This window comes from Alnus glutinosa, chromosome 4, assembly GCF_958979055.1.
Source record: "Alnus glutinosa chromosome 4, dhAlnGlut1.1, whole genome shotgun sequence".
Taxonomy (NCBI): domain Eukaryota; kingdom Viridiplantae; phylum Streptophyta; class Magnoliopsida; order Fagales; family Betulaceae; genus Alnus; species Alnus glutinosa.
Genome location: NC_084889.1, coordinates 19,579,235 through 19,603,089, shown reverse-complemented (window position 1 = coordinate 19,603,089; position 23,855 = coordinate 19,579,235). Strand labels below are relative to the sequence as shown.

Below are 23,855 nucleotides of genomic sequence, written 5' to 3'. Positions count from 1 at the left end.
GAGTTTGATTTTTCAGATTTGGGGTGATTTTAAAATGGGGCATTCCAAGCTTGCCCAAAGGAAGATGAATGCATAATAAATTTAATCCAAGTTATTGATGAGGCTGATCTTGCTTATTGGGGATGGATTAATGGCTGTAATTTCATTAGAAAATGACATGAATTAATTGCTGATTATGGCTTGATTGTGCGTGAAATTAGAAGAAGAAGGTGGCGCTAATTACTTTCTAATTTTAGACAAATTAATTGGCTGATTGACTTGCCAATCATATATCAATTAATTAGCTGATTGACTTGCCTATTATTAGTGCTAAATTTTAGGCTCCTATGTTTTGATTTTTTTTTTTTTTTTTAATATATTTTCTTATTTTCAAAATATGTTAGTTTCATTTTCCTTATAGTGGGCATGTAGGGCTGAAAATGTTATAAATTGCTTGCACTCATTGTAATGAAGTATCATTAAATCGAAAATGTAAGGTTTGGTTTCTTCTTCTATTGGTTCTTTAGAGAATTTGTGAATTTATCAAGGATTATTCCTTGTGGTGTTCAAATTTTGTGCCTTCGATTCGTGATTCAATTATAATCATTAGGTTGGTGTTTGCTATTTTATACCTTCGGTTCGTGATTCGATTATTATCATTAGGTAGGGGTTTGTTACTTTATTACTTTAGAGAATTTGTGAATTTATCAAGGATTATTCCTTGTGGTATTCAAATTTTGTGCCTTCGATTCGTGATTCAATTATAATCATTAGGTTGTGGTTTGCTATTTTATACCTTCAGTTTGTGATTCGATTATTATCATTAGGTCGGGGTTTGTTACTTTATTACTTTATACCTTTAGTTCGCGTTTTATTTATAAACGTTGGATCAGGGTTTTTTTATTAAAAATCTGAATTTTAGCTTTCTTGGACAAATCCTATATTGTTTGTTAGGTCTCAAAGCATGTTGGTTGAGGTTCGCATCATAGAGACTTTGAGTTTCGTGAAACTTCACTACCTTTTATATGAAGTGATCAATACACAAACTTCGGTCTATAATTCTCCAGGAAATATTCAAACAGGCCGAGACATATGTTATTTCCATAACTGGAAGACCAAAGATGCATGTTTTCTTAAGGAAAGGTGAAGCTCCTTACACGTGGTTCTCCAGGAAACCAAGCACCGAACCAGATTTGGAAAGATCTTTCCAAAGCAAGGGAGCACCACATTGAGCATTATTTATTTTCAAACCTGCAGCACATAGAGACACGGTCTGGACTTGGCAATGGGTCTAGCGTTTTTAATTTTTTCCAAAATATAGGGGTATTTTTTAAATTTCTCACATCTCTTTTAGGATTTAATAGAAAATTTAATCGGATGAGTGAGATTACAAAATTTTTAAAATTCAATACACTAAATGTCTAAGGGTGCGTTTAGAATTGCGATTTCGTAGACAATAAGTGCGATTTTAAACCAAATCGCAGAACATAGATCGTTTGGGAACTGTGTTTTTAAAAATTGTGATTTGAAAACGCAGCAGATAAGATGGTGCTTTTTTGAAAACGCAGGATTTTAAAGGTAAATTAGCGATTTTAAAGGCTAAACTGCGATTTTGCCTAACACTTAACTGCGCTTTTAAAAATCACTTTTTTCAAATCGCACATTTTAAAATCGTTATTTCAAATCGCACTTTTTGAAATCGTAAACTCAAACGGACCCTAAAGCCTTAGGGGCGCTGTCTGATGGGAGATTGAGAGGGCCAGGGTCCACCTGATCAACCTGATCAACCGAAGCAGCATCACCCGAATAAGGGGGGAGAATGTTCTCAGCCATGCATGGAGGGCTACCAGCAGCATCCTCCACTGAAAGCTGGATAGAAGCTGAATCCAAGATTTTTAAAAGCAACGAAAGTTAAGGGGATGGTTAACTTTAGTGAAAAAGAAAAAAAAAAAAGAATGTCCTCACAGGCTCATTCAATTCCTCTCATTTATTATTTATTTATTTTTCAATCCATTACACCAATGGCGTTGCGCCACGTGCACAAAAAAATGCGAGCGCTAGCTGTAGGGTTTAAGCTCCTCCAAACCCCTCTTCTCCGTTTCCCTTTTCCAAAAATCAGTGAGAAAGAAAATGGCAAACTCAATGGCGACGTTCTCGCGGAGGCTGTGCCGCTCTCTGCTCCCAAACGCTAAGCCGGGCACCCATTACCTGTCCTCTATGTCCTTGTGCACCGACCACCTCTCTCACTTGGACGACTCCGAGCAGCTCGCCCTCAACTCCGACACCGACGCAGACCCCCCATTATCTCAACAATCTTCGCCATCGCAAACACCAAAAGAACGCACGGTATACGATCGCCCCCTCGAGAACGGCCTCGATGTTGGCATCTATAAGGTACATTCACTCACGCCCAATCACTATTCTTTCTTCTCACTCCTCACCCTTTTTATTCATTTCCGTTTTCGTTGTGAATTTTAGGTAATTTTTTTGATTGGCGGGTAATGGGTTAGGGTTTTATTTATTTATTTATTTTTATTACGAGGTACGTTGATTCGCTCTGTTTTACTTATTTACATTGATTCGCTACCGTATTTATACCAATTGTAGTCGGGGAGTATTTTGATCGATTGGAACTTGTTGGGAACTGAAAAACTGGTTTTGGTTTTCGATTGGTGATGTGAGGTGAGGGGTTTTGTAGGCGATATTGGTGGGGCAGGTGGGGCAGAGGCCGTTGCAGAAGAAGCTGAGGAGTGGGAGGACAGTAACGATGTTTTCGCTCGGGACAGGTGGGATTCGCAACAACCGGAGGCCGTTGGATGATGAGGATCCAAGGGAGTACGCCAATCGGTGTGCGGTACAGTGGCATCGGGTTTCGGTGTATCCGGAGAGGTTGGGTGGGATTGTCATGAAGCATGTTGTACCTGGGTGAGCCTTTTGTTTCTTTTTGGGTCTACCCATTTTTTCTTAAATCATTTATTTATATCATCACACAAGCACTAAATACTGGTCATTTTTGGTAGAAATAGTGTATATCGGGTGTTCTTAATAGCTCTCAATATTATTGGCAAGTTCAATGCTGTGACTGGATAATTTTAGTGTCTAATGTCTTAGTTGGATTGCAGTATAAGGCATTGGAATTTGACTGAATTGTTGGAATTATTAGAGATTGCTTTGTATCAAGATTGGGGCATCTGTGGCAGCTGTCCAATTTGATGAAAATTGATATTGTGGTGGGAAAACTGGTTGTTGGAAATTGGGTTGCAGACACTTGTTTTTCCCTGTCTATTGGGTTTGAGATTTGTAGTTGCCATTTTGCTGAACGGTCTTAATTATATGGCACCATTTGGGAAACATTTTTGAACCTTCCTACTATTTTGACAAGCCAAAAGTACTTTGACAATGCTGACAAGACAGGGCTTGTGTGTTCCATATATTTTGTTACAGTTGTCTAGTCATCAGTGAGCACCTTGATTTTTGAGTTGGTCTTTATAAGAACTAGACTTCTCTATTGAATATTGTTTCAACCGTATCTCTATTGGTTGCTTTCCACTTGTATTTATAATCAAGGATTACAAGAGTTTGTTATCGGGATTACCTCTACCTACGAGAGGTACAGAGATGGAGATATACTCTAACTATGAGATGTACATGAGTAAAGATATACATAGATAGAGGTTTGATCTATATGCTATTCTGTTACAATTCAAGCTACGTTATCTCTTATTGATAAGGAGATATCGGAAGTATTTGATTGTGTGCTCTTATCTTTAGTTGAAGATAAGAGTCTTTCAATATTTGAATTCTTGGATAAGAGGTTGTGTGCTTTAACATCTCTCCTTAAGATCAACGGGACAAGATGCACATTGAGCTTGGGACGGAACCAATGAAACCGAGTAGAGACAATTGGTTTGGAGGACATCAACTAGTTGGTCCTTGCTCGGATGAATAGAATTTGCAGAGACTTGTCAGCAACATGGTCACAAATGAAGTGGAAGTCGATTTCCACGTGTTTAGTTCTAGCCTGGAACATGGGATTTGCTACTAAATATGTTGCCCCAATGTTGTCACACCACAACTTTGGTGGGGAAGAAAGCTGCACACCAAGATCACAGAGAAGAGACTGGAGCCACAACAGTTTAGCAGTTGTGTTTGCAATAGATTTATACTCGGCCTCCGTACCTGACCTGGACACCGTAGGATGTTTCTTAGAGCTCCATGAGATTAAGTTGGATCCCAAAAATACACAATAGCTGCCAGTTAATTTTTAATCATCGGGGCACCTTGCCCAATCAGCATCCGAGAAGGCTTCAAGTGTGGATGCATGTAAGCGAGTAGGAGTCCGTGAGAAATCGTGTTCTTCAGATAATGGAGGATTCTTTTGATTGCTTGCCATTGGAGCTTAGAAGGTTTGTGCATGAATTGACACACACGATTTACTGCAAAGGCTAAGTCACGTCTCGTGAAAGATATTGTAAGGAACCTACCGTGCTACGATAGACCGAGGGGTCCTCCATTGGGTCTCCAGCAAATGCTGATAAGATATCGGGGAAGAGATGGGCTTAGCTTCAAGCATGTTGGTGCACTTGAGCAAGTCCATAATGTAGCAGCGTTGAGAGAGCAGAAGACCAGATTGCACGGGAATGACTTCTACACCAAGGAAAAAGTTCAGCCCATTGAGAGATCCTTTACCACAAAGGACATCCATAGTTGCTGCAAGAGATCACTAATAGCTGTTGGAACAGAGGCAGCGATGATAATATCATCAACCTAAACTATGATAAACGTAGTCAGTGATGCAGAGCGTAAAATAAAGAGGGAAGAATCCACCTTAGAGCCAACAAATCCCAATTCACACAGTTTGGTGCTAAGACGTGAGAACCAGGCCCTTGGTGCTTGCTTCAAGCTGTAGAAGTCCTTGTGGAGCTTGCACACATGATTCGGTAGGGAGGGGTGAGAGAACCCTTGTGGTTGTGACATATACACCGATTCAGCTAGAAATCCATTCAAAAATGCATTTTGAATATTGATTTTTTGCATTTCCCAACCATGAGAGTAAGCAATGGACAACACCGTCCGTATGGTGGTAGGTTTAACGACCGGGCTGAAAGTTTCTCCATAGTCGAGACCAGCCTGTTGATAGAAACCTTTAGCCACAAGCCGAGCTTTATGCCTTTTAATAAATTCATCTGCCTTACGTTTTAGTTTGAACACCCATTTGCATCCCACAAGATTGGTAGCAGTTGTTGGAGGAACCAAGGTCCATGTATGGTTCTGGAGTAGAGCATTGAATTCTGCTTGCATGGCTTGCTGCCACTCAGGGATTTTGATAGCATTAGAGTAGCATGTAGGTTCATCAAGGGCTAAATCTGTCACAACCAGTAGAGCATGAGAGACAGGATATTTCACTCTACCATCATGAAACAATCAAGGCTTAACAATCTGGTTTTGTGCACGGGTAACCATGTGGTGAGACGGTGAGAGTGCAGGACAGGCACAGGGTGACAGAATTTAGAGGATCTAATACAGAGTTGAACTCAGTTGTTGAAAAGGTCTACAGAGGCAGGAGTAGCAGCAAAGGTCTACAGAGGTAGGAGTAGCAGCAATAGGGGTGGGAGTTGGTTTTGCAGGAGTAGGAATAACATACTGAGGCAATTGCAAGGAGGAGGGTAACCAGATAGAAGGAGACTGGGTAGGTGGGATGGAGACAGCAATTGGAAGTAAAGGGGAATGTAGATTCATGAAAAACGACATCACGAGAGATATACATCCTACTAGTGAATATGATAGCATTTGTAACCTTTGTGATTACTGCTATAACCGAGGAATACACATTCTTTGGAACGAAAATCAAATTTATGTTGATTATATAAAAACTTGTAATCGGGGCTGTGATGAAATAGTTTATGAAAAGGAGATTTGTTTTGTAACAGGAAGCTTGATATGCTTCATCCCAGAAGGTTTTAGGAACCATGCTTTCAACAAGAAGAGCAAGGGAGGTTTCAATGATGTGACGGTGTTTTCTCTCAACATAGCCTTGTTGCTAATACGTATGAGGACATGAGACCTGATGAACAATTCCAAGTTTGTGAAAGGAAGTGGTGAGAGAGCAAAATTCCCCACCCCAATCTGTTTGGATATGTTTGGTTTTAGTGTTGAAGAGGCGTTCAACCATAGTGTGAAATTTAAGGAAAGCTGAGAAAACATCAAATTTGCATTGGATGGGAATAACCACGTAAATCGACTATAAAGCATCAATAAAAGAAACATAGTACTTATTTCCAGTGGATGAAACAATAGGGGAAGGACCCGATATATCGGAAAAAGGTAATTCAAGGGGATGACTAGTAACATAGGTGGATGCCGTGAAGGGGAGCTGATGACCTTTGGGTTGCTGACAAGAAGCACAAGCAACAACCTTCTTATTGGAGAAGACAGGAAGAGAAAACTTGAAAATCACATGCTTAATAGTGCGAAGACCAGGGTGACCCAAGCGTTTGTGCCAATGACTAGTGGAAGTCATTTCGCCAACAAGAGAATACCGAGAGGGAGAAGGGGTGAAGTAAGGCAGCAACTGATAAAGGCCACTCCTAAGAGGACCAAGTGGAGGATTGACCTAGTGCGGCAGCCCTTAATCACAAAGAAAGTGGAGTGAAACTCAAAGAAAATAGAGTTATCATGAGCAAACTGAAGGACAGAGAAAAGATTTTTACAAATAGAGGGAACATGAAGTAATTGATTTAGAATAAAGGATCGACGAGAAGAAGAAATAAGAGCAGAACCAATATGATTAATTGACAAACATGTGCCATTACCCACATGAATTTGGTTGGAGCCTGTGTATGCATCAGAAGTCAAGTTGAAATTGTGCAAATCACTTGTGAGATGGTGAGTGGCCCCTGTATTGAGGTACCAACTGTCATCAGTTGGTAAACTAGGAGAGGAGTAGAAAGCCTGATAGGGGACTGGGAGTCATGCTGAGAGAACTAATCAGACCGCTAATAGCAGGAGATGGCATTGTGCCTCGGCTTATTGCAGATTAGACGTGAGGAGCCAAAAGAATTAGAATTGAAATATTGGCCACAACCACGTCCACCAGAGGAGGGACCATGGCCGCCAGAAAAAGTACCACGATAGCTACAACCACTGGGGAAACCACGGGCAGCATTGAAACCTCTACCACACTGGCCAGAATGACCAGTAGTGCGTGCAATGAGATGAGCAGAGGAATGAGAGAGATCAGAGGTAGCCATCTGTTGCTCAAGACGCATCGCATGGGCGAGCAAAAGTCCATAAATATCGTCACGGGAGATAGGATCCACCAGAGTAATTTATATAGGTGCCCAAAGGATCAAACTCTAATCCAAGACCAATCAGCAGGAAAGAGACAGTTTCAAAGTCATTGAGAGGCTGCCCACATGCAACTAGCGTGTCATTAAGAGTTTTCATTTTATGAAAATAGTCAGTAACAGAGGTGTTACCTTTCTTCAAGGTAGTAAGTTGTAAATGAAGTTGCATGATTCGAGCATGAGCTTGTGAGGCGAACATCTTTTCCAGCGAATCTCACAATGCACGAGATGTGGTACAACCCACAGCATGAGAGACATACAAGTCAGATAATGTAGAGACAATAACATTGATGATTAATTGATCCTGTTGATACCATGTGAGGTATTCAGGATTGGTGATCATTGTGGGAGCTCCAGTTGTAATGGTGGGATTGGCGATCCGTTGAATAGGAGGGAGGGTCGTGCCATCAATAAACCCATACACATCTTGTCCTTGGCTAGTTTGATGGAAGGAGAGTGTTTCATATGTGGGACAGAGAAAATAGGGGATTGCGAGGTAGAACTCGAATCAGAAGTGACGGTGGACTCGGGAATTGAGAAGAGAGAAAAATAGAGAGCAGACGTTAGTCTTTTTCAAGCTCTGATACCATATAAGAACTAGACTTCTCTATTGAATATTGTTCCAACCATATCTCTATTTGTTGCTTTCCACTTGTATTTATAATCAAGGATTACAAGAGTTTGTTATCGAAATTACCTCTACCTATGAGAGGTACAGAGATGGAGATATACTCTAACTAGGAGATGTACACGAGTAAAGATATACATAGATAGAGGTTTGATCTATATGATATTCTGTTACAATTCAAGCTACGTTATCTCTTATACTTTGATAAGGAGATATCGGAAGTATTTGATTGTGTGCTCTTATCTGAAGATAAGAGTCCATCAATATTTGAATTCTTGGATAAGAGGTTGTGTGCTTTAACAGTGTTGAAAGAGAACTGAGTCTGAGTGGTTGGAAAGAAGGGTATTATGCTTTTTTCTATTTCCAAATTTACAGCTATGCCTATGAATGCCAAGTGCAGTGCACACGATTCGATTCTGCTTAATAGGGTAAGATCTCCACAAGAAGTAGATGAAAAACATTTACACAGAAAACCCTGATGTTGTTGTTCATGCAATCAATGACCTCTATACTTTTCCATAGTTATAAATTTAAAAAAAAAAAAAATTAATGCCAACTCAGCTGAACCATAGATAGCCGTAAATTGGCAAAAATATTAGACTTACTTTCTTCTGTAAACCAAATAATTCCTCTCCTTCCCAAACTGAAAAAGATATAGATTGTTCTCATTTAGATGACATGGGGTTTTCCTGAGACGATAACCAAGGCAAATTTTGCCTGCTCAAGATTTTTCTGCTTGTAGGCCTCTTGTGCATGAGTTCCTAAACCTTAAAGAGTTTTGCTTCTTGTTTTGGATCACTAATAAGTGGAACACTTTAAACCAAGTGTGTTGGTAATGTGTTACCTGGGGTCGCCTCAACTGGCAGGTAGGTATGCTCCCTACATTGATGCCAGAGATTCAAATCCCTTGAATGACCTAGTGCTTGGGTGTGGGACAGCTCAATTGTTCGGGATTTACCTGTGCCTACAATATAATCTTGTGGTTCGCTATGCTTAGGGAGTTTCTCCTTGTTATCTCCCCCCCCCACCCCCACCCCCTCCCCCTCCCCCCCCAAAAAAAATGGAAATTTGTTGGTAATACTATTTTGCTTGATCTGCGTGTTATTCCGTGACTGTGTCTAGTTGTTGACTTGAGCTTATACTTGAGAAATTTATTTTTCTCATGACTCTATATGATATTCTTTTTCTTTTTCTCTCTTTGGAGTAGTATTTTGTTGTTTGTTTCTGGTCTTATGCATGATCTGCTGCCCCAAATTTCTTTTTTTGTTCATCTGAGTTTATTGCAGATCATCTCTATTTCTGATTCCGGTAATAATAATATTTTGGTATTGTAGTTCGATTCTATATTTGGAGGGGAATCTAGAGACCAAAATCTTCACTGATCCGGTAACTGGTCTTGTTCGACGTGTAAGAGAGGTTGCCATTCGTCGCAATGGTATATACATTACTTTTTCCACTCTGTTGACACAAGATACTTGGCAAATGTTTTTGTTGCATATTTATGAAATAATTTGTAGTTTCTAGACATTTGTGCTTTAAGTGAAAGATTTGTCATAAATAATTCCTATACGATGGATGTTTATTTTGTGGACTTTGCAGGTCGCATTGTGTTTTTAGGTAAAGGGGGTGATGCACAGCAAGCATCACAATCGGAATTTAAAGGTGTTGGGTATTACTGAAAGTGTTGCTGAAGTTGGAATAAACGAACGTTTATTTGACAGAAACCAATTTTGAGGCCTGTAATTATGTGTTGATTTTGCTTTTGAAATAGCCAGGATGGAGGAAGAAAACTCGTAGGAAGCGCTCTGTTTTGGAAGGCATGATGGGTTGGGAAATTAATTTCATAATATTCAGTAATTTATTTGTCATTACATCAGATCTTGGAAGTTGGAATGGTGTTGTGAGAGAAGTTCACCTTCTACTTGATTGTGATATTTCAGGTTTGGATTTTATGATGTCATGAAGATATTCAATGCTTCTCTCTTGGATGAGATGGTTATATTTGTCAATGTTACCATAGCTGGCCAAGCAATTGAGTTTTTTTGAGTTGTGAAGGTGAATGTAGAATCATTTTGAGGTCACCACCCCACTTTTTGTAACGTAAGCTAAAGCTACACATTGGAATGCCCTTCCATTCCCTGGAGTTAAGAAACTTAAAAAAAAACGTTACAGATGCAGGTTGATAATTGAAGGTGGCTTAAATTTTCAACCAATTTTGGACATGTAGTTTGATGAAACACAGTGGTTTATATACAGGATTTGCAGCAAAGCAGTACTGTAAAACAAACCAGCAACATGCAATAGAGAGAAAGGGAAGAAGGGGGAGCAGAATTTGACATCGCTTCAAAAGACGGGCTTTATTCTTTAACAAAGGCCTTCCTTTTTAAATATTAGCATGTAACCCGCGTCATGCGCGGGCTTTTACTAATTAAAATTGCATTAGAAAATAGAACATTACATTTAATTTAAGAAACAAAATAAAAATTTAAGAATAAGTTTAAAAATATGTAAATGTATATTGTAAATTATCTTGTAAGGAATCAAAATAAATCACGTATTCAATTTTTTTTTTTTTTTATAAGTAATCACATTATTCAATTATTATAGATATTAATTCAAGAGACATTTTACATAATATAGGAATTCACAAAAACAAAGAACAAAATAATGTACTCACATTATTGCTATAATTTGTATTCAATATTTACAAAAGAAACCCAAAAGAAAATTTTTGTTAACAATTAACATGTTTTAACTTAAGAAAATCGCACTCTCACCATAATCAAATAATGAATAATTAACAATTTATAAACCATTAAACATGAAGCTAAATATTATATTGTCATTTTTATAAATATCATTTTCTTATTACCTTTAAAATTGAGGGCAATATGAAATGAAGTGTAACTCATACAACATTTTAGAGGTGTATATATATATATATATATATATATATATATATATATATATATATGTATGTATGTATGTATTGCATGTATAACGTAAAAGAAACTAAATTTAGAACAAAAAATAAAGACAAAAAATTGAAACGTAAGATTTGAATTTTTTGTATATTTTTCTCAATTTCAATGAAACGTAAAAAAAATTAATTAACTTTACTCCTAATTTTTATTTTTATTTTTATTTTTTATTTTTTTATTTTTTATTTTTTTTTTCAATTTGGCACACCTAAATCCCAAATCCTAGCTTCGTCCATCCTTGCTCGTAGGAATATGAAAAAGTTATGCCTAACAGAGATTCTATTTTCTGACAATCCTTTGCATATTTAAGGTTAAAAAAAAATTACTTTTAAAACAAAAACAAAAACAATATATAAATTAGAATAGAAAATAAGGACAAAATATGAAAACGGAAAATAAACAGAAACTGAAAAAATACTCCTATAATATAAAATAACTGTATTTTTTGTATATAAATTATAACATCAAATAAGAAGAAAAAAAAATGAAAACAAACAACCAACGACAAACAAAATATACTCATAATAGGAAAAAAAAAAAAAAAAAAAAAAACATTTGTTTGGTTCCAGTGAAATTCATACCTATAGGAATAAGTTTTGTCAAATAGAGATTTTTCTTACGATCATCCCTTGCATATATAATGTGAAAAAAATAATAAAAAATAAATATATAAACTACTTTTTGAACATAAATTGAAATAATATATAAATTATAACAAAAAAAAAAAAGGATAACAAATTAACATGACCATAAAAATAAAGACAAAAAAAAGGGACAAAAAAAAGAGAAGAGAAATTACTCAAATAATGGAAAATAATTATTTGCCGTATATTTTCCTGATTCCAAGAAAGCAAACAAAAATTATGGGGTGTATGTGTAACCCAAATTTTGCTATAGGCTAAATCAAAAACCACTTATATAAGAGAATAAGAAAGTAATAGCATTATTTATTTCGACAAAAAAATAAAGACAAAAAACAAAGAATCAAACATACTAATATAACAGAAAATAACTGTATTTTATGTATAATTTTTCCCATTCTAATGAAACCTTGAAAGTAATGCCGTCCATCAATTAAATACGTAAACAATGTGTATTACACGTTCCAAAAAAAAAAAAAGGATTTAAAAAATTAATAAATAACAGTGTAAACTTACAAATCGTCATACCTTGTGCAAAACACAACAATGTAAATCTTTCTCTCTCACCATAATTTTACTAAATTTACTATAAAGTTTACAAAAGAAAAAATAATAAATTAGAAGGAAAAAAAAAAAGGAAAGGAAAAAGAAAATCACAGAAAATAAAGAAAAAAAAAATACTAATCATATATTGCATAAAGACATTCATTAACCTTTGTTTTCTTACAAAGGAAATAAAATATAGAAATGAATCCTTACGTTTAATACGACAAAGTAACGATTTGAAGAATCTTGTAAATCTCTCGCTTCTGGCTTTTGAATAATGAGAGTAATAATAAAAAATTAATAATACTACAATACTTGTGTTTTTACTGGAATTTGAAAGGGATTCATTTTCTACAAATGGTGTTAGAGGCAATGAGTCAAACTAAATTCTCAAATAGCGTTTATTTCCATTGAAACAAAAAAAATTTACTGTATTTTTTGTATGGAACGATTTTGTAAAGGTAAAAGGAAATGATCACACATATGATCCCTACAAATCTATAGAGAGAGAACCTTTTGGTTGTTCAGATTTGAAGACGAACTCCAAGGGGTGGGAGATAGTTTTGAATTTTGCATAGAGAATGATTTTGTAAAGGGTTTTGAGAGTATAGTAAACAGTTACAGTTATTGTGAAACACTACGTTTTAGTTTTAGTTTTAGTTAGTTTGTAGGAAAAAATAACTGATGCATAGTGAGTTGGCTACTGCATGTTTAACACCAAAATAGGGTTCAGGTTTTTTTTAGAGAAAAAATAGAGATTCAGTTTTTATTTAGCATGCAAATAGGGATTGAATTTACTATCACATTTTAACACAAACCTAAACTCACTGTTTAACTTAAAATGAACACTTGGAAGCATTTTAAGATGCCACTTGTTTGAATGTTGTGCAATCTTTTTAGTGATTCCTCTGTTATATATATATATATATATATATATATATATATATATATATGATTCCTATCTAATCAAGGATCTAATTCAGAAATATTAATTCCTTCAGGTTTCGGGATGGTAGCTTTTGGGTGTTAGGCCATGGAATTTCCAATATTCTACTTGGACTAATTCTATTTACAAGACTCTTTGTATATTTGTCACACAATTGAACGTCACGATGTGATAGTAAAAATTAATTATTGGATTAGTACTTGTGTAAAAAAAAAATAAAAATAAAAAAATTATTCAATCCATTGGGGTTAGGCTAAAATGGATTGAACCCCCTAAGATATTTTGATATTGCTTTAATATGGACTTTTCATTTTAAAAGAAGAAACCTCAACTTGAGGTTAAAAAACCTAAAAGGCCCCTACCTAGGTATTGCACCTAAATTGGCCCCACACCACACTAAATTTGGTTCGCCCATTCCATTTCCATTTTTTCTTATTTGGTTATTATCAATAAATATATTTGCTTAATCTCACACGTACAATTGCTTGCAAAATGAGGGGATTGTGTTTCAAATCTGAAGATGGCCCCTACCTAAGAGGTACTCTCAAAACTAGTGTGTAATTTCCCTATACGTACAGCTAGCATATGGATTGGCTTTGTGCCTTTCTTATCCACGAAATCTCTTCACACGCTAGCTTCCTACTCCTCCATTAAAACCAGTCTTCAAGTAGAGTAGCGAATTAGGAAGATACTTTTTGGCTTGCAGAAATGTTACCTACTCCCAAATTCTTGCAATCCCCCTCTCAATTCCTCCATCCTCCACTACCCCCATCACCTCCTCCGCAAGTTCATAGCATACCCACTCCCACTTCTTCTCCCATCATCAAACAATGCTGCAAATTCTCACGGAGAGAGCTTGCAATTGGCAGCACTTCTTTGTTGCTTCTCCTTCTGGGCTCTGAAAATCAAGAGCCATTCCTCCTCCTGTCCAAGGCACACGCTGAAGAAAACATGGCAGACACCACCAATATAAGTGAAGGAAAAGAAGAAAACCCAAACACCTCTCCCAACTGCACCAACATAAAACCAACAAGGAAAGCATTCCTTGATATATCCATTGATGGAGAACCTGTTGGTCGCATCATTATCGGGCTATATGGAGAAAACGCCCCAGCTGGAGCTGCCAGATTCAGTAATCTTGTTACTGGAGCTGCTGGTATAAGCTATAGAAGGAAAGAGTTCGTCAAAATCATGCCCAATTATGTCCAACATGGTGGAGTGAGATCCTATGGTGTGGATGCTGAGCTTGCGAAGAGCACGAGAAGCGGATTGGCAGCTCAAAATCTCACTGATGAATGGCAGGGACTGTATGACAAGTGTTCGGGGACTAAAAACTTGGCAGGAAGTGTGAGCATCATTGTGAGAGATCCTTCAAAACCGCCTCCAAAATTAAAGTTGGTAGCACGGAAGGGGAAGCTTGAGATTGATGAAGAGGAGGTCGGAACTGACCCGAACGGAACTGAGTTTGTGATTGCCACCAAGGATACCCCGGAGCTGGACGCATCGGCTTTAGTTGTTGGGAGAGTCTTGGGAGGAATGGAGGTTGTGGAGAGGATTGGACAGGTGAAGACTGTGAATGAGAATACTGCTTCTCCGTATTTCAGGTGAATTTACAATCTGCTTGATCATGTTTACTCTTTACACGGCAATTTTAGTGACTGGCTCAAACTCACTCTGCAAACTGCAATTTTGGTGAGAGCTTATTAGTGGGATCTTGGAAAGTTAGAACGGTTTCTCGAAAATCTGGAGTTATTTAAACTTATCAAGATATTCGTAATAGTAGCAGGATAAAAGACCTCGATCTCAATTTGAGAGGACAAGTAGCAGTTTTAATTAAAATAAACTACTCTCATGTTGAGAGCTAGTAGCAGTTATCTATTTACGACAGTTATCTACGTCAGTATGGTCATCTATATTATTTAAATGATGGTTACTAATGAAATAGAAGATTACTGAATTTTGGAGATCATGGCTACTTTTTCCTACAGGTACTCATCGGAGGTCACGGCTCTTCCTGTTAACAATTCATAATCTAAGATATATATTAACTATCAACTTGTGTCTGGTGAACAGGGTGGCCAAGCTGATAGGAGATAAGAGGGCTGTCGTGGCAGAAAGAGGTTTCAACCGTCCTTACTCAAAGGTTGTTGTCACAAATTGCGGCTTAATAGAGTAGCATTGATTGCTGTTCCCAGTAACCCATTTCTGTTTTCTCATTTTTGTAGAAGGAATATTTCCATGTAGTAAAACAGTATAATCCGCTGTTATCGAGAGAGAGAGAGAGAGAAAGAGAGAGAGGGAGGAAGAAGAAGAAAAAAAAAAAACCCCTTTAATACACTCTTTCTTATTATTGTAAGTTGCCTCAAAAAGGTACAAGCTACATCTAATAGATTCTCAAGCAGTACTTTGGCCATAAACTACATTTGTGCCAGATCTAATTAACAAATACAACATTTTTTGGAGTTTTCAAATGGATCGCATGCCAAGAGCAGTGCATCATCGGAATCTCGTAAGAAATCTACCAAATAAAAATGGTAGGAAATCAAATATCAGACGTTTTTGATAGTTAGATGCACAGCAAAATCAGCTGGCTAAGGGTTGATGCTCGGGTTTGATAGAGGAGTTGACTTCATTCTTTTTGCAGATGGAGACATGAAAAGCCTCCTAACTGAAGTAATGGGATCATCCACCTGTACAAATGTTAAATAGAAAGATGGCTTTCATTATAAATAATAAACTCGGTGCAAGATTGATTATACTACAGTGGCACCAGCCATCCTAGTCCACCATGTGGCCTCGATAGCTTTACTTGGTAGGAAAATAGATACGGTGAGAACCCCATCAGTTATCATAGGGCGCATGTGAGGTTCAGAATTACCTTAATTATGGATGCAGATGGAGAGTTCCAAGGTGAAGGAGAAAACCCTTTCTGACGTAGTAAAGCAGACAGTGTTTGTTGCCAACCAGTTGCCCCATTGCCTGTTGATGTAATCCATGGGCAAAAATATCTGTGTTGCCTGATTGGGTCAAACTCCATTGCTTTGTCTGATGCAACTTTCTTCTTCTGATCCTTTCCTGAAAGGAAAGTGGGTGCAAAGTTGTTAAACCTCCTAATAATCAAATGACACCATGAACATCGACATGAGAATCAAAAGAGAGAGCATGTCAAATTAACTGCAAATGTGACAAATGCATAAATCATATTTGCATTTATCAAAGAAGGCAATACTCTCAAACTTCACCAGCTATAAAAACAGAGATTTGAAAAAAAGGATGGTTTGTCACAAAGGACGATTTGATGCACTATCATATGATCATTATGCAGGGATTTAACTTGCAAAAAAATCTTGATGACCATAGCTGCCTTAACATTGTATTTTTAACAACAGGTTTGGCACTAAAAGCAACAAATGGAATATTTTAAAATTGGTTTTCTTACTCCAATCACACATTGGTTCCAGACACAATTAGTTGGTTGTTTCTAAAGAGGGATAAGTACTATCAACACACAATCCCATGAAAAGCCACTATCAACATTTAATCCCAGGAGCAGTATTTTTGTAGTCCCTAACACAGATTTTTACTCCTCCATGCTCTGTCCACACAACTTGATATGCTCCTAGAAATTATGTCCTCCGATTTAAATGGTTTCATTAGCCAGCCTCCTAGAAATTTCACTAACAATATTCAAGTCCAGTTGGAGAGTCAACTTCAGCCACGAGCCTCTAGGAACTGCCACAAAATCTCCAAATTCACATTGCTTTCCATCTTCTCATATGTATCATAAGCAAACTAGAAGTTACAACCTTCACTTGAGATATCCCTGTACAGTGCCCTGTTCAACCATATCTAGCCCTATCATTAATTACTGAATAAACTAATTTCCTAGGTTTATATTGTTGTCAAGTAAACTATTCCTAGACATGGAAACAAGAACTTGAGACAAATTACAGACCAGTTATTGAGGCTTATAATCACAAAACTTCATGTGGAGTTTATGACTAGATGGATCAAAGAATCAAGAGATGGATTCTACCAGGGGTGCTATCAGATAAGTATATCTAGGATTGGCCCAATATGACATGAAGTTGCATTAAAGACTCCCTAGGATAGGTGTGAGATTAGTTTATCAAAAAGATTTCTCTACTTGTTGCATATGATATTCATGTCAGTCAACTAGTAAACAAGCAAAAATACCAAATAACTCTCAAAGTTGATTTAACAATCATGGTCAAAAAGAAAGAAAAATAGGCAAATATGGCTTACCTGTACGACAGGTCACTAATTCATTGTTTCCAGGAATCGGCATGCTATTAGTGGCTAAAGAAATTTCGTTGTTTTGTACTCTATCTATTCCTGAAATCTGTTGGAAACTGCAATTGCCAGATGCAACCATCACTGACAAGTCATCTTTGCTACTTCCACGGTTTCTAATTGTCGTATTGCCATCTGGTACTACAGTAGTAGGGTCTCTAACCCGAGAACTACCAGGATCCTTTACTGCTGAAGCATCCGGTATAACGTTTTCTACATTTCCAGGCATTTTACCATTCTGACAGGAACTCTGTACTACATTCTGTGCGCTCTCAATCGGACTTTCCTCAATAGAATTGTGCACACCAACTTCAGGAGAAGTTCCTTGGGTGTTCTCGGCATGGTCATTTTTCTCCAGAAATAAACTATTATTCTGAAAATCAGTTTGACCATCTTCTTGGTTAACATATCTACGATCTCTATATTCAGAATCATAAGAAAACTGAGCCCTTAAATTCTGGCCAATAACAGGCAAAGAAATTGTTGCTTTAAAATTCTGTCTTGTTGGTGGAGGACCCCCGGCAATGGTCAAATTGAAATTTGTTGGTCTGTCCTTTGATGATGTTGCACCATTTAATGAAGTACTCATGACACCCACTCTATCATCAAGATGATTCACGTTCCCTAAATCATGGGTTCCAGAATCATTTTCGTTATTGACTTCTGCATAACCAACTAATCTGAATAATTCCATAGGCTGTGGAATGGTAGAGAAAGCCCATAATCCAACACTGGCTCCACAAAGCTTGCAATCTAAAACAACAGAAGTTGGATCAGATTGTATTCCAGTAGAAATATTGGAATTTTCATCTGCCTCCATAATTTCCTTCATACTAGCAGGCTCGAGATTGATGCTGGGGATCTGTCTACTAGCAATTAGATAAGATGAAGTTGATGCATTGGCATTTTTAGCAGACTGATCAGGTCCATCCTTGGAGTTGACCGAATAAGGTAGTGAACGAGGTTCCCAGCCACATAAACTTATGAGCTTTTTTGCCTGCAAAATGCTTTAAAACGACATTACTTCACCAATAACAGAGAAACTAAAATGCAATAGCAATTATTACATGAGAATGCCAATGAAAAGGTCACATTGTTTGGCATAGAGAAAATAGCATTTCTGACGATTGTTTGCATGCTGAAAATTTGAAGATGAAATCACTGATGCAAAAAAGAAAAAACAAAAAACACATGGAAGCAATATCAAACACACTCCATAATAAATTCAAGCTTTTATGATTAATGTAAATTGCAAGAATCTAAATAGAACATATACAAGCCTAATTTTATCATAGGAGGCAAGGAATGAAGTTGGCAATGGATAAAGGAAAATCTTGAACCACCCTCTAGTGGATCACTAAAATGCAAACAACCAAGTAGACAAGTTTATCAGGGTTATAGAAACGTTATGCCCATCACCATTATAATCCATGAGAAAACAGCATAATCATCATGTGGGTTCATGATGATATGCAAATTGTAAACATATATAACTACAAAATAATTTAGAATTTATAAACCTTGCTAGCAAACAAAGTTAATACCTGAAAATACAAATTAGCAGAATCTGCTTCACTTTCATTGCCAAGATATTCTGATTGAGAATTGTTGGCAGATCCATCGCCATATTCCAGCATTGAAAACTGTTCAAGGAATTGCTCCAGCTGAGAGCTTCTCATGCATTCAATGGCTGAAGATGATATTACAGGAAGAGCTACAAGTTGTGAGAGTGCAGAGCAACGTTCTCTAAATTTATCAACTAAAACTGGAGGTGTTGTAGGTTGAAACCGTGTGAGTGCTTCATCACAGGCATTGTCAATCCATGGGCAGAGTAATTTGTGTCCGTTATCTAGCTTTAAGCTAAATACCAAGGCTGCCTTCTCAACTGAAATTACAGAGAAAATAGTTCCATTTCAGTGATAGAATAACAAAAAGTTCCTGCACCATTTAGAGCTTGGTTTGATAAATCATGATATTGTAGGATAAAATAGTAACATGCCTTGCTGCTGAGTCCAAGATGATGGAGTAGAAAAGAGGAGGCGTGCCCCACATGCTTCACAGGCTATGATATCTATGTCTACGTTGACCCAGCCTCTCCTAGCACAATTCACAGCACTGACTACCTGAAAAAATCAATAGAATTTTCATTTTGCAACTTCACATTTTTTTTTTTAATCAAACATCACAGAAAATGAGAGGTCATTCATGACATCTAACAGAATAACCAAGTAACCCAACTCTAGAATATCATCAAGAACATAAATTAAGAACCAAAATTTGATAAACGCATTAGAAGTTGTACACAGATTTTGAAAATAGATACACAGCATGTTTTCATTTCAAGATCTGATACACATCCCTCCCTCATTATACTTATTTTCTTCAAAGGCCTCGTTGTAAATGACAGACTTTTCAGCAACCAACATGAGAACAAAGGTACAAACCAATCCTTCAAGGCACAGAACTGCCCAAGAAAATAGTGAAGTGTGTGACCCTATGATCCACAAGATTCCACCTCAACAGAAATATATATTATACTGACAAAACCTGCAAAAAGTACATGACCCACTGCGGAGCAAAAACCCCGTTGTGGAGTACATGTCTATGGCAGAATCAGCAGAGGTTAATACGACAGCTTAACTCAATCTAATGGTTCTTTTGTTAGCACTTTGAATAGATGCTTTGTCCGGTTACCCATTTCAAATACAATGCTACTGTGCTCCCTCCAGGTGCAAAGTGGAAAATACTACGAATAGAAAGATTAACTTGCCACTCACCTACCTATACACTAATGGCACAGCTCCTCATAGCCCAATTCTGAATCCATTTACTGAAATAACAAGAAAAAACCAAGCGACTAAGATTATCATCTGATATTCAGCAAGAAAAACAAAATGCCTCTTGGTAACAGATGCCTTTCCTGACTAATTTATCTTCTGCAGCAAATTTTACTTTTCACTGCCAACCAGCAAATAAGTGAGTGCTGTAAAATATCCATAGAACACAAAACCAATCTGAACCAGGGAACTTGGGGAAGAAGCTCTTTCAAAGCTTGCCATGCAGATTTAACAATTAACCCATGTCTAGAGTTAAATTCTCTCTCCTGCAAACTTACATTAGCGGTGAAAGTTGGAGTTGACACTACTTGATAACAGTAATGAACCCTCTGAAGTCACCAGAGATCAATTCCACCCATCATCACCAATTATGGCCCTTACTTTGCCATTGCAGTAAACCTAGCATCATGTGAAAGCCTTCCTCTAAAGTGCAGACATAATTGCTCCATAACATCGCTATTTATTATACCGAAAGGAAGTGACCTCACCAATCCCAATTCTCTCCTCCAAAGAAAAGAGGAAAGAAAAAAGAATACTACTTTGATCCTATTTTTAATTCCTTCCTCAAAAAACAAGAGCATTCAACAAATACTTGTCCACCTCACAAATGATATGTAAATGATTGTTGACGCTACAGCTTATTCTGATTCAAATTCAAATCCTACCAAGAATCTCGGAACTCATTTGAATTCAAACGTAGCTTCAACACTTAGATAACAACTGATGATGGTGTATTCAACCCTCTGTAACAAATAAGATATTTTGTAACAGAGTCCCAAGAGAGCATATCTTGTGTTAACAAACTGTATCTTGTATTTCCTATATATATTAATGAAAACCCAATCACATGGGCAGTGAACAAATTACAACAAACTCTTGTATTTGTTACTCTTTCAATGATAATAGAGGTATTGCAGTTACCATTAGGATTCCAAATGTGCCTTAATCCTTTCCTGTTACAACGCTATAATAGAAATTGAAGAACCCAACAATCGGACGCCGCATAGATCGTTATAACATCATACCAATTAATGAATGGACACAGTTTCTTCATAATTTAATCATAATAAAGTTGCAACCTAATTTTATGAATCAAAAAGGGAAAAAGAATATAAGATGGTATGGTATATTGTTGAACCTTGGGTTTCGCAAACCATCTCATAGACTTAAAAGTGGCTAATCTCCTCATAAGATCTCCACGGTCCCAAGGCCTGCACAGCGGAGCTTGCGACGTCCCAGCAGAAGCTGATGAATGCTGCTTCCTTTTAGGTTCCATTAGCGCCAACGCCGATGATGTGTTTGGACGCTTTCTGCCTCTCGACAATTGAGCCCCAGACGAACTACGAATCACAATCATACCACACATATCACAGAAAAATCAATAAAATAAACCCTAGAAAGGAAGCAGCAAAATTGTTTAAGCTGCGTTAAAGTTTTACAGAAGAAACGAAGAAGAAAAAAGGAAACTAATTGAATTTTAAGTGACGAATTTGAATTATGATGTGCAAACTCCAAAAGAGATCAAATAAAATTGATATTTTTGATCGTTCTCTTCTCATTAAATTTTCTCGGGAACCAAACGAAAAATCACAGACGGATAAAAGAAGAAAAATTAAAAACGATGAGATGATGAGAATAGAAAGGGAACCTGGAGGAGTTGGGGAGCGATTTGGGAGCGTGGAAGAGCTTATCCATGATCGAATGGAACCTCTTCTCTGAATCTTGAGCCATGTTTTCCTTTTTCTTTTCTTTTTTTTTCTTTTTTTTTTTTTAATTTTTATATTAATTTTCCTTCTTGAAGGCTAAATTTTTTGGAATGATACAAGCTCTGTGGCAAAGTCTCTGTTTCGAATGACGGGCAGTCACGAACCACGGCCCTTTAAGTAATTAATTAGATAGAAAGAGTCAACATATAGAACCCCAACTGAATCTATGTTAACATAAATTCATCTATGTTGTATTTAGAGCCAATTCTGACTTTAAAATCATTCCATGGAAACTAAAGCTGCTATTCTAAGCTGAAAAGTATCACAAAACACTTAAGTTTTAGTTTCGGTTTGCGATTTTAAAATAACAGTTAAGCATTTAGAAAAAGCACAGCTTAGTCTTTAAAATTGTGCGCTTTTAAAAACGCACCAAAATGCCTACGATTTGAAACCGCATATATTTTTTTTTTTTACATTTTCAAATTGCAATTTTTTGAAATCGCACTCCCAAATGATACATTTTATGCGATTTGGTTTAAATCTTTGATCTCCGAAATTGCAATGACAGACACACTCTTATTCATGGGTAGATAAACACGTTTGTGTAAGGACAGAGTCTTTGTTAAAATATTAATTAAATGGTTAAATTATAACTTTAACTTTAAGGATAAGTTGTGGTTTAACATAGTAAAGCAAAGTTCTGAGTTCGAATCTTATCTCTGCCATTCACTTCTCATTTCAATTAAATATTTTACATGTTGGGCTTTACTTATTGTGGTGGAGTTTGACTCCACACGTGAGGGATAGTGTTAGCATATTAATTAAATTATTAAATTTACTATTTCATTTCAGCTTAATCTTTTAGGATGAATGGTGTTGGTGTTCGAATCACCACAGTGACTTCGGGCAGCCTTCCATGAAGGAGCACCATTTGCAAGGGAGAGAAAGCGATGAGAGAGCTTCACTCGTGCTCGCCAGTGAAACGTCTTTGATGCCCTAGTTAGCAAAAGAAGAATAGAGTGGTTGGCTATTGGTGAAGAGAGAAGAAGATGATCTTGCATACCTTGGGTTTTCTTGTTCTATTTATATGCGGCGTTCTTGGCCTTCTAGCGTCTTCAATGGGGGCTTGATGATTTGGCACCTATTTGAATGCTCTCGGGTCTGAGTGGCTGTGACGTCCCACATCGCCTGGGTATGGGAATGGAGAAGTGCTTATATGTATATTCACATCTTTCTTGATACAACGCATTTTAAAGCAGTGATGACAATGAACTTATCAGAACTCCGCAGTTAAGTGTGCTTCTGCGAGAGTAGTACCGGGATGGGTGACCTCCTAGGAAGTCTGGTTCGGGGGAGCCAAAAGTGGACAATATTGTGTCATTGGGGGTTGGTCGTTACAAATGGTATCAGAGCCATTGTCCAGCCTAAGATGGGGGAAGCGTGCACAAGCCTATGAGGGTCGCCAATGGGCACTTGTTGGAATGCCAAGAATGGAGTGATCCCATGAGGGTCGTCAATGGGGACGTTAGGTCCCAAGAGAGGGTGATTACGACGTCCCACATCGCCTGGGTATGAGAATGAAGATGTGCTTATATATATATATATATATATATTTGCACCATTCTTAACACAACGCGTTATAAAGTTGTGATGGCCATGAATCTATCTCCGCAGTGAAGCATGCTTCTGCGAGAGTAGTATCGGGATGGGTGACCTCCTGGGAAATTTAGTTTGGGGGAGCCAAAAGCAGACAATATTGTGTCATTGGAGGTGGGTCGTTACAGTGGCTAATTGGGCGATAGCTTTGAGTTTGCCGGGTTATGGGTCTCCTTCGATGGATTGAAGTCCCTTCTTGGGTTTAGACATGGAACGCTACTGGTTTTGAGGGTTTGGACCATGCTTCCCAGGTCTGGTCGAGCCCTCTCTCTGGT

General features: G+C 37.3%; 3 protein-coding genes across 4 annotated transcripts; 2 read left to right on the top strand and 1 right to left on the bottom strand.

Moving 5' to 3' along the window:
- Nucleotides 1–2,069: 2,069 nt before the first annotated feature.
- On the top strand, nt 2,070–9,946 carry LOC133866535 (single-stranded DNA-binding protein, mitochondrial). Of its 2 annotated transcripts, XR_009899888.1 has the most exons (5): nt 2,070–2,373; nt 2,678–2,904; nt 9,288–9,388; nt 9,553–9,779; nt 9,894–9,946. XR_009899888.1 is itself a non-coding variant. In XM_062303090.1 (4 exons), exons 1-4 carry the CDS (start codon nt 2,110–2,112, stop codon nt 9,630–9,632), a joined length of 672 nt encoding a protein of 223 aa, XP_062159074.1. In that variant the 5' UTR covers nt 2,070–2,109; the 3' UTR covers nt 9,633–9,946. The 2 variants fall into 2 exon arrangements, 1 of the variants encoding a protein (XP_062159074.1); XM_062303090.1 differs by having other exon boundaries at nt 9,553–9,946.
- A 3,707-nt stretch (nt 9,947–13,653) lies between these two features.
- Nucleotides 13,654–15,483, top strand: LOC133865872 (peptidyl-prolyl cis-trans isomerase CYP26-2, chloroplastic). The gene is made up of 2 exons (XM_062302380.1): nt 13,654–14,671; nt 15,141–15,483. The coding sequence occupies exons 1-2, from the start codon at nt 13,776–13,778 to the stop codon at nt 15,241–15,243; spliced, it is 999 nt and encodes a 332-aa protein (XP_062158364.1). The 5' UTR covers nt 13,654–13,775; the 3' UTR covers nt 15,244–15,483.
- LOC133865871 (uncharacterized) lies at nt 15,382–22,057 on the bottom strand. The gene is made up of 7 exons (XM_062302379.1): nt 21,867–22,057; nt 21,357–21,558; nt 19,381–19,504; nt 18,926–19,266; nt 17,334–18,378; nt 15,946–16,142; nt 15,382–15,757 (listed from the first exon to the last, which is right to left on the bottom strand). The coding sequence occupies exons 1-7, from the start codon at nt 21,947–21,949 to the stop codon at nt 15,659–15,661; spliced, it is 2,091 nt and encodes a 696-aa protein (XP_062158363.1). The 5' UTR covers nt 21,950–22,057; the 3' UTR covers nt 15,382–15,658.
- Nucleotides 22,058–23,855: the final 1,798 nt, after the last annotated feature.

What these genes read in the sequence shown, in the direction of transcription:
- LOC133866535 (XM_062303090.1), top strand. Translation starts at nt 2,110, where the DNA reads ATGGCAAACTCAATGGCGACGTTCTCGCGGAGGCTGTGCCGCTCTCTG. An exon ending in TCGATGTTGGCATCTATAAG is followed by an intron (nt 2,374 to 2,677) that starts GTACATTCACTC and finishes GGGGTTTTGTAG; the next exon opens with GCGATATTGGTGGGGCAGGT. An exon ending in ATGAAGCATGTTGTACCTGG is followed by an intron (nt 2,905 to 9,287) that starts GTGAGCCTTTTG and finishes TTGGTATTGTAG; the next exon opens with TTCGATTCTATATTTGGAGG.
- LOC133865872 (XM_062302380.1), top strand. Translation starts at nt 13,776, where the DNA reads ATGTTACCTACTCCCAAATTCTTGCAATCCCCCTCTCAATTCCTCCAT. An exon ending in ACTGCTTCTCCGTATTTCAG is followed by an intron (nt 14,672 to 15,140) that starts GTGAATTTACAA and finishes TCTGGTGAACAG; the next exon opens with GGTGGCCAAGCTGATAGGAG.
- LOC133865871 (XM_062302379.1), bottom strand. Translation starts at nt 21,949, where the DNA reads ATGGCTCAAGATTCAGAGAAGAGGTTCCATTCGATCATGGATAAGCTC. An exon ending in TCGCTCCCCAACTCCTCCAG is followed by an intron (nt 21,559 to 21,866) that starts GTTCCCTTTCTA and finishes TGTGATTCGTAG; the next exon opens with TTCGTCTGGGGCTCAATTGT. An exon ending in CTGCTAATTTGTATTTTCAG is followed by an intron (nt 18,379 to 18,925) that starts GTATTAACTTTG and finishes AGCATTTTGCAG; the next exon opens with GCAAAAAAGCTCATAAGTTT.